The following is a 12,544-nucleotide window of genomic DNA, read 5'->3' on the forward strand; positions in this document are numbered from 1 at the left end:
AATATAACAAAAGAGCCTTGCAAGTTGTTTTTGGTCTGAGGGCTGACATCAATGGGCACGGGTGGGGGGAGAGGGAGCTGTTCACAAGCTTGGATATCACAGCTCTTAAATGACACAGGAGACTTCTGAAAAGATCCAGGGTTGTTTTACACAGACCAAGCAAAGAAGGGAAGGTGTTTACACACAAGTATGCTGAGCAAACACCTGGGGCTGGATTTTGAGTGGATGATATTGCTTTTAATTGTCTCGCTGCTAAGCAGATTACAACCCAAGAATGTCATTGAACAGCCAGCAGTGGGAAAGAAAACTGGGAAACACTATGCTCCTTGAGTCTTCGGTAGTTCTTCCCAAAGGCTGCTTTTGCTAGTCTTAAACAGGGTTGTTTCTGCATTTTGGACACAGTGTGAAACTGAGAGGAGGAAAAAAGCTCAATCTTGTGCTTTCAATCTCACAAAGTAATTGCCAGAAATGGGGAGAGAGTGCATTTTAAAGTACTGACAAAATCCATTTGTAGCAGACCCCTAACAATTTTGTAACAGCTGCAGCAAAGTCCCATTGTGTTACAAGCAAATTCAATGACCAAATGCTTATTACATGGCCAGGAGGATCTCTCCCAGCAGAACCAGCCACACACAGATTAGTGCTTGTTGATGTAATCAAGTAATAAAATGGCTAAATCAATACAGATCGGGTATTAGGAGGAAGAGGGACAGAACTGGTATCAGACGAAATGCTGCACTGTGGTGAGAGCTCTGGGTAAGCCAGCACGGTCTGCCCTGCACCCAGCAGTTGTGGAGACAGTGTTTGGGGCTGGAAGCCACCCATCTTGTGGCATCTTGGTTGGTGTCATCTTTTCATGTGTCAAGGTAGCTGGCTCTGGGAAATGGGGAAGCGAAATACACAGCAGGACACACAAAAAGGAAAACAAAGGGATTCTGGACTTGTCTCGTGGGTGCTGTATCTGCTCATGGGTAGCAGCACGGGGGACCAGGAGGCTTGGTGTGGGGGCTCTGGGTAGAAAGGGGTCCCTTTGGGAGTGCTGGCCTCCAGGTGGGAAGGGCAGGGACAGCACACCTGGCTGAAATGAAGAGGGCTGGGTTTTGTTTGACAAGAGCGGGTTAGGCTTTTTGACCAGAGATGCTCTACTTATCCTCACATTTTGGGCTGGGGTACGCACCATGGGAGGTGCAGAGGGCGGCATGAGCGGCGTCTGGGGCAAGCTGGATGGAAAAGGAGTGAATGTGTGCTGGTGGGTGTGTTGGTGCTGATGCGTGTGTTGGTGCTGGTGAAACTCCGCTCTCAGCAGCGGCACCGGGCCAAGTGAGGCAGCGGCCCGGTCCGAACTCTGAACCAAAAACCGGTTGTTCAGCTCTTGCCTGAGCAGTTCGTGATCTAGAGGAGAGAGAGAGAGAAAAAAAAAAGACACAGAGGCCCGTGGGCCTGTGAGTACCACAAAGACGGAGGAGAAAGAGTCAATATTCACCTGGCATTCCCTGTTTCTGCAGGTCATGCTGTGGTGGTTTTCTACGTGAGGACTCATTGGTGGAGGTAAGAGAGATGCCTGTGACAAAGTACCAATCAGAATCCCCGAATGAGGCTGGCAATACATGATTGGTTGGTTGAATGATATCAACAGGCTGGTATCTAAAGACAAGAGAGAACACCATGAGTCATCACAGCAGAAAACATCATCGGGGCTGCCCGGCCGCCCGCCCGCCCGCGCCCGCCCGCCGCTGGCCTCCCGGCAGGCACCCGCTGTGGCTGCGAGCATGCCCCAGAGAGCCAGCCTCACCTCCGGGCTCACACCCCAGAGAGCCAGCCTCACCTCCGGGCTCATGCCCCAGAGAGCCAGCCTCACCTCTGGACTCAAACCCCAGAGATCCAGCCTCACCTCTGGGGTCCAGCCTCACCTCTGGGCTCACGGGAGCTGCACCTTCCCACACCAGTGAGGTGCTGGGGAGTGTTCTGGAGGCCAAGAGCTCACTTTAAAATGAGCAGTACTGACCTTCATCCTCTGGGTGTGTGACAGTCAGAGGCACACACACACACACACACACAGAATTGATGTGTGTTAAGCTCTGACATACAGGTACTTCACAGGTAAAATTTTGCTAAGATCTGCAGTGCAATGAGAGAACCGTGGGTTTGGGTGGCTGGAAACTGCCTGCTTGGACATCCGTCCCTGTGCCATCCCCACTTGTCAGCCCCACGACATGCATGCAGTGACCAGAAACACATATCCTATAAATCAAGGCCTTCTTTGCAGTAGGGTTTTTTTTTTTTTTGAGGTCTTGAATAGCAAGCAGTCCTTTCCTCAATTTGTAACAGGCTGTAATTCTTGTTTTTTGTCGTTGCCTCCAGGCTTTTCTCTTCTGAGAAAATACAGAGGAGGAATCAGTGGGGAGGGGACAAACACTGAAGTGCCTCAAGATCTCATCAAGGTTGCAATGACTACTGAAACAAAATGTTCCACCATATGACGTGGCCTCTTCTCAGCATCTTCCTCTGGAATAACAACTTGCATTGAATGTGAATGTGGTTCAGGGCAGCGGAAGACACCTGTGCTTTAGAAATAATGTCACTGAAGACAATAAGGACCAATGTCCACTTCTCCAAAATGTCTGCTGATATAATTAAATCTATTTGTGGCTTTGCTTTAGAATTTAAAACAGGGATTAGCATCCAACATGTTATATATTTTTTAAGCGAAGAACAGCCTGTGTCCCCAGCTGTGGATGACACAAACCCTGTCCTGACTGATCTACTTGATTCTGAATTTACATGAAGCCACTTCTTTCACTTTAACAACCCCTTTAAACTACAGCTCTGAATATAAAGGGGCAAAAGAACACCTGCACTTTAAAGTTTTATTTCATGTTCTGCAGGGATTTCTTTTACTTCAAATTTTTACAGTAACATCAGAAATGTCTAAATCAATTGCTTTCTGAAGTGACATGGTTAAGATCTTTAAAAACAGGCACTCTGATGGGGAACTTCAAGGTCTCAACTACCACTTAGAAGACTACAATTGAAAGTTGCACTTGAAAGCAAATTTTGGGTGCCTAAGTCTAATTTGCTTTTCAGTAATAAATGTACTGCTAAGAGCAGGTACTGTGTACTGCTACAATCCATATAATAATTAACACAAAAGCAGGAAGCATATATATTTGTGATACTGAAGCCTAAAGCACTGGAGCAAAAGAGTCTATAATGAATTCTCCTTGGATTGAACAAATAATAAAAAAACTATAGGCTGAAAGCACTTAGGTCCAAAAACTAACCTCTTTAGAGAATATGAGCATGATTTCATGTGTGTGTGTGTGTTTACGCTTTTAAATCTGGCATGACTTAAAGAAACTGAATCCTTCTGTTAGCATCAAGATAATCCACTTTTCTGGAGGGAGAGATAAAAGCAAGCTGGCAGTTTTAAGTGCTCTGATATCCAATTTCTTTAAGAGACTGGAAGTCAGACTGATAGATTTGCAGCTGGCTCCAGCCCATAGCCCTCTACCACAACTTTGGCCTCCATCAGGAAAAGAAAAGGCCTGGAGATGTTTGGAGAAGCTGAGTGGCACTTGGAGGAGTGGCTGCTTCATAGTAAGGATGGAATTGCAAAGGAATAGCCCAGCTCTGTGAGGGGCTCTGAGCAATGTCTGGATCAGAACTGAGTTCTTGTACTTGCCAGTGATGTCAGGTCCAGTCACACAATAACACAGCCAGAAGCAGGGTGCTGAGCAGCCCTTGGGATCTGCCAAAACTGTCCTGCATGCACACATGAGCTGGGCATGGCACAAAAAGGTCACTCCTGCTCATGGTGCCCTCACATTCAGGAGAGGAGAGACACAGACCACTGTTTCCTCTGTGTATCCCACCTCAGGGCAGCCCTTGAGCAGACAGCAGAAGCCCAGGAGGGTTAGGAGGGTTGCTCAGGAGGGTTGCTCCTAAGTTATTGTATTAGCTTTACGTTTCAAAAGGAAGAAATGCCACCAGAAGTGCATTCTTGTCTCACTCTTCAGGGCTGCTCAGCAATTATTGTTTGCTTTTAAGGAAGTTTTATGTGAATGACAACAGAAGCTCCTGGCTCTGTAGCGCTCTGTATTGATTTTATGATGTGCCATTTTACAGGCATTTCATGTAGTGCAGACAAGAGGCATTTCACTGTCTGCAGGGTTAGACACCCAGACCTTTCCCTCCACTAACTTCAGCTTCTCCTACTTAAATTGCAGGAGAAATCCTTTTAGTAAGAGCAAGACTGTTACTGTTTCCTGGCAAGCTGCTGAATGTGAATAGGTCACTTGATCTTGCATCTCCTGAAGTTAATGGTGAAAACACACTTGCTTTCAGTGACTGCAATATCATGCTTTTAGTGAGCGCTCTGCTATTTCCTTTTGCTATGCTTTCAAAGTCTCCATCACAGTAGTCCTTCGCCTTAAACAGGGGAAGCAATGAATGGGTCTCCCACAGCGCTGCCAACATCTTCCCAGCCATGTGGTTGAAATTCTAGATGGTGCCAGGGCTTGTGACAGCTGCCAGCTTTGGCCTATGTGGTCCTGTCTCTGGCAGGGAACTCACAGCACTATCATCATTCTCAGAGCTCACTTTGGACCAATTCGTACTTTTTTTTTTCACTTAGAGAAGCAGTAATAAATAATGAGACATTATTTAGTTCCTGGAAGCAAAAAAGGGAGATGGAAGACCATCAGATTTTTCCACAGCAAATCTGTCATTTCCTTATTCCTTTAACTGACTTCATAGGAAACAGAGAGTGTGTTTTTTGCAAAATGCTTGTCCTATTTAATCCCTGCTGAGTTAGTTGTGGATTCAAATGCCAGATCAAAAGGAGGCCCCAGCAAGTGAAAGTTGGTGGGAAGTCTCCAGCTGCCAGGGTCTCTTCCAGGGACAGCTGTAGGCTAATGGATAAGTATAAACAGGGCATTTAGGGCAGAACTGACAATAGAATGGGGGCCAGGGTGAACAAAGGAAACTTCTTAAAAGGATGCAAAGATAGTGAGAGTAGAACAGCAGAGCTTGTCAGCTGAGCTGTCTCAGACTGAAAGGCCACAGAGCCATGGGCACAGAGCAGTTGTGCTGCTGCAGGCAGAGGATCCTGCTCTGCCAGCAGGATGTGCTGCTGGTTGAAGATCAGGCAGGGGATTCAGTGACATTCAAGTGCTTGGTTAGAACAATTGCAGAAACAGTATTTTCTCATCAGTTCTAACAGCAGCAGCTTTCTTTGGAGAGGGGAGAGAGAAGGGGAGAACAGCAAACTGCACATCACTTCTCTGTTAATCTAAAAAATGTCTGATAACCGTGGAATGCCACACTGGAGAACTCATGCCCTGAAACAGGACTTTTTTTTTTTGAAGCATTTGTTTTGAAGACTTCCTACAGAAAGTGATATGTCTACAGTCTCTCATCTGGTAAAGCACGTCAAGGTCTCCTACCTGTTTCACGAGCACTGTCACAGTTCCAGCACACACTGAGGGGTCTGTGTCAAGGTATTTCACCTGCCTACCAGCCAGCCCATCTCTCCACACCCTCCAGTGCATGCACGGCCGATTAGCCCTGGAGAAGAAGGGACCTACCCGCAGGGTGCCCTGGTATCACGAGGCTGTTGGTGGGTAACGCTGGTGGAGGTGGCAGCGTGGGTGGGGTGGCGAACATGGCCGGATGGTGCTGGTGCTGGGTCTGCGATCTGAGAGAGAAGTGCGAGGTAGCAAGATTAGAGATGGAGAGGGGCAGAGCTGGGCCGGAGGAATGGTGTGGTGGAATCTGGGGAGACAGGGGCAGGTGCTTCGGGAGGCTGATGCTCGTTGCACTGCTAGCACTGCTGCTCCGGCTGCAGAGAGAGACGGGAGGGAGGGGAGAGAGACAGACAGACAAAGAGTGTGTTACAATGCAGGACTGAAACGGTGCAAGAAACACTGCCAGAGACAACACAACTATGGAACATTGATCTCCCCAGGCTTATGCTTTTGCTTGTCTTAATGGCAGCGGAGATATTAAGTGAATCTTAATGAATGTCTCCAGCAGGGCAGAACGGGCCTTGGGCTCTCTGGAGGGACATCTCCTCCAGTGCTACAGTCCTCAGAGATATCTGCAAATACTGATGAGGGCCACAGAGACAGCTGGATTTTGCACCTTTATGGAGCCTCTGATGATCTTGCAGTGTCCATGTGGATCCTTGTGACCAGAGGACACAGTGACACCAATTCCTTTTTCTGCCGCTCTGGGCGTGCAGAGCTGCACAGCACGAGTGACTGGGACCCTGCTGGATCTGCTGCACATATGCTGTGCAGTTGTCGTCACACAAGCATGCAAATGCACACCATGTTAATAATTTTTCTCATTGTAATTTGTATTTTACATCTTCTTCTATTATTTTTACCCCATTGCAAGTGATCTTAAGTTTTGTGGGCTGAAACACACTACCACTGCAGTTATTAGTTGTGTAATTCCCACAATACTGAGTATCTGTTGCAAGCTCAACCTTAGAGAGATCTTGAATAGCTTGAAATATTAGTCAGCATTTATACTAGGGTGGCATTTACAAGCTAAAACCACAACAGAGCTTAAGTATGCAGGATACATTGAAATACACATTAATGGCAGCTCTCTGTATTCATATTCTGACCTTTGTGCTGTCAAATATTATGCTTTAAATCAGTTTTCTCATCTTGTTTAAACTAGTCTAGCTCTTGCTTGGGAGGCAAGGCATGTTTTCTGTACCAGCAAAAAGACTATACAGGTTCCAGTTGACTGACTAAACTCTTTTCTCTAGAAACATTTTATCCATACCATTTTCACCCACCCTCCTTACTGGATGGAGGCAATTTAAACAGCAGAGCTAAGCCTCCTGCAAGATCTGAACATGTCAGATTGAAGCAGATTTTTCAGCCCACATGGGAACCCTGGTCTCCAGGGACACAGCATTCTCCAATACAGATCACAGAATATACTGAGCTGAAAGGGACCCACAAGGATCACAGTCCAACACAGATATCCCTCTTTTGATGCTGGTAAGCCAAAAAAAACTGAGAACCATGAGCAATGGAAGTATTTCTAAATATGGGACAAAGTGCTGCTCAAACTCAAACCACCTTAAATTTCTAAGTCAAGAACTAGCCAGGTCAGACAAGACCATGCAAAATTTTACTTGAAGCTGGACCGAAAGGAGCATGTGCCTTTCTCCAGAAGGTGTGCATTCACCCCCTCATTTATCACGTTTCAAATGCACTGATCCACCACAGCTGGAAAAACCAGCCTGGAGCCAGCCCATGAAATCCAATATTCAAAGCACGGGCCACCTCACCCCAGGTGAGCGCTCGCCTTGCCTCCCAGCAGTTCCTACCAATTGGAAACCAGCTTTAGCCCTGCAGCAGGCTGAAGATGAGGTGAGCATCCCTTCCCCGTACCTGATATTATTGAGTCCGTTGTGGGCCACCTGGTGATGCACTTGGTAGTTGAGAGGCGGAGGGATGTGGCTGGGAGGTTGGCTCCGGAGGTCGGGGATTAACTGAGGCTGCGACTGCGGCCGAGGCTGAGGCTGCGACTGCGGCCGGGGCTGCGGCTGAGGCGTGAGCCTGGGTGGTGCTGGTGCTGAAATCACTGGCTCCTTCTTCAGCAGGGGGCTTGCTCTGGCACTTGACGTGGGCGCTGAGGAAGTCGAAGTCACGACGGCAGCGAGTGGCTGGGGGCTGGGGATGGGCAGGGCGAAGGGCACGTCGGTGCTCAGCTCCCGGCTCCGCTCTAGCCCAGACACCTTTGGGACATTGGCTGCTTTCGCTTCTGGCTTGTCATTCAAGGTGGGACCTTATGGAGCAACAAGAAAAAGAACAAAGCGCATGCTGAAAGGTTTGCCTGTCTTTCTCTGCTTGGTAGAACATATGCCTGGGAAAAAACAAGTCATGTTTCAGCTCGTGGGAGCGCCGTGGGAGCAGCGCTGCTGCAAGATGGATGTGTGTTTGAGTCTGTCCTTCCGCTGTCCTTGACCGGCCAGTCCACAGCACTTTCAGCATGTGTGCAAGAGACTTAGCTGTCACTTAATGAATGCATACTACAGAGAACATACAGCTTTGTGACTTCTTCGGGGCCCAAGGTTATGCACAATAGGAGTGTGAACATGTCTCAAGTTACTGCTACAGTATTTCCTGCTCAATGTAAGGTTCATGTTCGTGAAACACAGGCCTCATCATTAAGAGATTTCATTTTCTCAATGCCCTTTCAAGGTAATCCACATTGGATTTAGGCTCAACTCCAGCTCCAATGCACCAGGAGCCAAGCATCAATCCTTAATGATAACCCTACCTGTCTTCTAGGATGGAGAGTACCTGGGATCTCTGTAGCAAAGGATGAGACAGAAGCTGTGATGCCGCTGTCCCCTGGCCACACACTTGTGTGGAAGAACAGAACACAGAATGCTACATTTGGGTGCCCACTGACAGAAGCTCAGTGGGCACCCAAGTGTAATTCTGCTCACCCTAAACACTGCAAACACTTGTATGCTGAAACTATCAGGAATGTTGCAACCTTGCAAAATGCACCTACAGAGAGAATTTCATGTAGAATTACTCCTTCTGTGGTGCCAAACCCTGCCATTTTTCATAATTAAGCTAAACAGCATCCCAAAGAGTTAAAAGGCTGGAAAGGAAAAAGGGAGGAAAGGAGAGATATTTCAGATCGAGCAGTATCCAGAAGGTTGAAGACAACTGAAAAGACCAACATGAAAGCAATTCAACTCCCACTGTAACTCCCTTTTCCCCATAATCTGTGGATCCCTAAGTGCACACATACCCACAAGTACAAGAAAAGCTCTTCATGGGCTAAAGGGTTGTTGGTGTGTTTCACACGCACACATCCCACTGTGCACACACAGCACCTCTGACTTTTAGGGGACACACTTTTGTTACCCACCAACACGTGCCGGGGGCTGTTGGCATTTCGCTGCCTTGCAGACACGCAGGAGATGCTACCTACACTCATTAACATGCTCCCAACACCCTCACAAACAAATTCCACCTTTGAAATTCTCCCGTCTCATCAAAGGACCGAGCCAGTTCCTGATGTAGGAGGGTGTGGAAATAACACACAGCACACCCTGTGAGCTAATTCTGGCCGTGCAGACACTCTGACCAGTGTTTGTGAACCAGCCCATGCGAGGCCAGAGCCCCCAGTGCCACTTCCACAGCCTGAGTGCCACCGTGCTGGCATTAGATGGGAGGAGGACAGCAATGAATCAGAGCCTGCAGCACACCAGCTCGTGTTCTGTACCCAAAATGCCCACGTGGTGATGGCATCTCCTCCCTTGAGATAAAAGGCAGCTTCCCACACTGCTGTTGGCTCTGCCTGCACTCTCACCAATGCACCATTTCCCTCAGCCATCAATCAATCAGCTCATCACTGTATATGCAGAAATTCAGAATGCAAGAAGAGGACAAATGGAAACATATGAACTATATTTATCAGCTGAAAATGTCTCGAGGTCCTGGGGCCTCAAACCCACAAGTAACAGGAACAGAAGCCTTTCCAAGCACCAGTGTTTTGGCTGGCAGCAAGTACTATCAACACTGCACTTTCCAGCACCTTATATATCTTTACAGGTTTGACACAATGTCTGGAGATCCTAAATTAATCTCTACAATAAATATAAGCCTTTCATTTCAGTGAATTTCTTTATCAAATATAAATTCATGCATCACAGGTAACTTGGTTGTGAGCTGTAGCTAGACTTGGTTCCAATGCTATTCAGAATTTATTTTTGAAGTAAAATTCTCAATGCTTTTGCGCATCATTATTTTTTATAATACGTTTGTAAATTTTCCTCAGTTTTTACTGCTAACAGTTGAAAAATTGTCATTGCCTAGTCAAGCCAGGGCTCCCAAAACTGCGGTTTGGATCAAGTGTGTTCACAGCTGTAGATTCCACTATTTTTCAGGAGCTACCCATTAAAAACAATTGGGTTTCATTCCTGAGCATAAGTTTCCTCAGAGCCCATTAGCTCTTTGCATCCAACAGGCTTCCTCCAACAGAGTTAAACTTCATATTGTATAATTATAGGCAATGTAGACTAATGGTGTATATTCAAAACACACTGGCACCACGAAAGTTAGTTGAGTAAAAAGTCAATTAGATCCAAAACAAATCAATAAAGTCCCACATTAAAAGCAGCTGTTTGACCAGTTTTATGTGCAACTATTGATTCCCTGTGGTTTCAGCATTAGTTCTTCATTTGCAATTTTCTCAAAGCAAAAGCTCAGTCTCCCTTGCTGGCTGAATTGACCGGCCAAGCCTGGTTGTGCTAGCTAGTACTGGGGTATTTGACTAATTCCTGCTGCCAACTTCCATCTCTCAGGATGCAGTGCTGCAATGTTTTTGCGTTTCATTCTCGACAGCAATGAAAATATCCACATGCCAGTTTCCCCCTCGCCAGAAAAGCTACAGGCACGAGTGGGAGTATCTTCTCTCCTATTGCAGCCATGTTGCACAAAAGCAGAAGCACTGAGAAGGGAAAGATATGATGTGAATTCATGGGCAAGTGGGGAAAAACATCTGAGAGAGCAATCCCCAAGCCTTCTCAGGCATCACACAGGAAGGGGAGAATCCTGGTGCTTGGTAACTTTGTCATTTTTCCTCCTGATGGCCACAATACACACATGGAAGTCTCTAAGCTATCTTTCCTGAAATCCCTCAGAAAGTTAATGATTTTAATGAGGAATGTTGCCCATTCTGATCAGGATCTCAAACTTTGTAGTTACTCTGCAGGATACTTGAATGTCCCTCCTAAAAGAATTACACTCCTGCATGCCCAAGCTCTGACCAGGCTGACTGCTGCTCAGATATGGAAATATCCCAAGGAAAGCAACCAAATATTCCCTTTTGTGCAAACTGGATCAGGTTGCATTGAGATCCTTTCGGAAATTTCTGTTCTCGGGCTGCTAATCCAGCCCTCCTGAGCAGATGGACCCAGGGAGCTGAGCACAACTGCCCCAACAAAAACACAGACCCACCCAACCACACCACAATGTTCTAGAGGCAAAAATGTGTTTATTTTTACCGAGTCCTAGAGTAATTTTCATGCTTAATGATAACAGGCTGAGCCAATTTGCCTAAGACTTGACAGTCAGCTCCAATAATTCAACCTTAATTAAACCTGAACGCATGTCAGTTCAGCTTGTCCCTTCACAGGAAATCTGACATTTGTAATGATTCATGTTCCAGCCATGCTACGGAAAGGCTGGATCACATCTGCCACTCTCCACCGTGCAGAGCACTACCCCTTCTGAGCATGCCAACTTTTGTTTATTTTCTAACCAAACACCTTGGACTTTTTCCATTGAGAGGTTTTCTTAAATGAACAGATAGTGAAACATGTCTTGATCTCACAGGAATGAATGATGACTGAGTGTGAGAGACAGGGAAGGAAAGGCTGAAACTGCTCTAACAAGAAAAAACCCCAACAACCTGAGATTAGTAATTCTTACCTCCCTGATCGACTAATTTGTTCATTTGGAGTGCTGCAAAAGGTTAACCTCCCTACGTCTTGGGCTACATCCAATTCCTACTTCGACTGGTAAAGAAAACTTAACAATTTTTAAAAGCACAGAGAGCTTTAGCTCCTGCTGTGTAAATCTGCAGAAACCGGAGGTGAAGTTTAAGGGAAACCCCGAAGTCAACAACAGCTCAAATTACTGTATAAAGTGTGCTTCAGGAGGAGTTAGCCGAAGCTGAGAGACCATCAGCCACGACCCCATCTGAAAGTTCCCTGAATTCCGAATCTGTGACTGGAATAAGCGTGCACTGCCCATCCCCAAGGCTGCAGAGGGTGACATGCCTGCCAGTGTGTAACTACACGGCACTGCAGGCTAAGCACAATACAGAAAGTCCCAGACACAAATTAAACCTTTCTGTTACAGGAATTTGCTTTCAAGCTGATTAAGAGTAGCTCAAGTGCAAGGGATTAAACATGTAAAGGCTGCTTTGAGAACTCCAATAAGCAGTTACTGTGTTATACAAACAGTACTTAGGGTAACAGCAGTTCCAGCCCTGCCTCTTGCTCTTTGCAAGCTGCTGGTTGTTGCTGAAAGGGGACTGTCAACACACGTACAATGTGATTGGAAATAATCTAATCTTGCTTGCATGCCTTTCCTTTGTCTCTTGAAAAAAAGAAAAGTGAAGTCATTCAGACGTCTTTCTGCAGCCTCTCTCTGCAGTCTCCCTTGCTGCATTCAAACAGCAAGGGTGATGGGGTGATGTGAGAAAGAAATTCCTCTCCTACATCCATCAATGACATCTTTACCAATGGCAATTTCCCAAGAAACACAACAACCACCATCTGTAGCCCATCTATCCACCCTGTACATATCCTTGAAAACAGACAGAGGCCAGACTGGCTATAGTGAACCCTGCTCCATATTCCAGCAAGAAATGCTAGAAAAGCAGCACCTCAGGAATTACACACAGCAAGAATCTGAGAATTTCAGAGCAAGTTGATGAGTCCCAGAGAAGAGTTTGGAAACTTCAGCAAGGGAAGAGAGTAAAGAAGAGC

At 46.5% G+C, this 12,544-nt stretch overlaps 1 protein-coding gene across 18 annotated transcripts in view; it reads right to left on the reverse strand.

Moving 5' to 3' along the window:
* FBRSL1 (fibrosin like 1) overlaps positions 1–12,544 on the reverse strand; it is a 499,835-nt gene that overhangs the window by 19,340 nt on the left and 467,951 nt on the right. For 10 of the 18 annotated variants that reach the window (XM_030285797.4, XM_072936199.1, XM_041719477.2 and 7 more), the window contains 3 exons: positions 7,416–7,812; positions 5,586–5,839; positions 1,157–1,392 (listed from right to left, as the gene is read on the reverse strand). In XM_030285797.4, coding sequence (XP_030141657.1) covers positions 1,157–1,392; positions 5,586–5,839; positions 7,416–7,812 — 887 coding nt within the window. Of the gene's footprint in view, positions 1–1,156; positions 1,645–5,585; positions 5,840–7,415; positions 7,813–12,544 lie in introns of all 18 variants that reach the window. The other 8 variants (XM_030285803.4, XM_030285802.4, XM_030285793.4 and 5 more) reach the window with 3 other exon arrangements.

The sequence above is a fragment of the Taeniopygia guttata genome, chromosome 15, assembly GCF_048771995.1.
Source record: "Taeniopygia guttata chromosome 15, bTaeGut7.mat, whole genome shotgun sequence".
Classification (NCBI taxonomy): Eukaryota; Metazoa; Chordata; class Aves; order Passeriformes; family Estrildidae; genus Taeniopygia; species Taeniopygia guttata.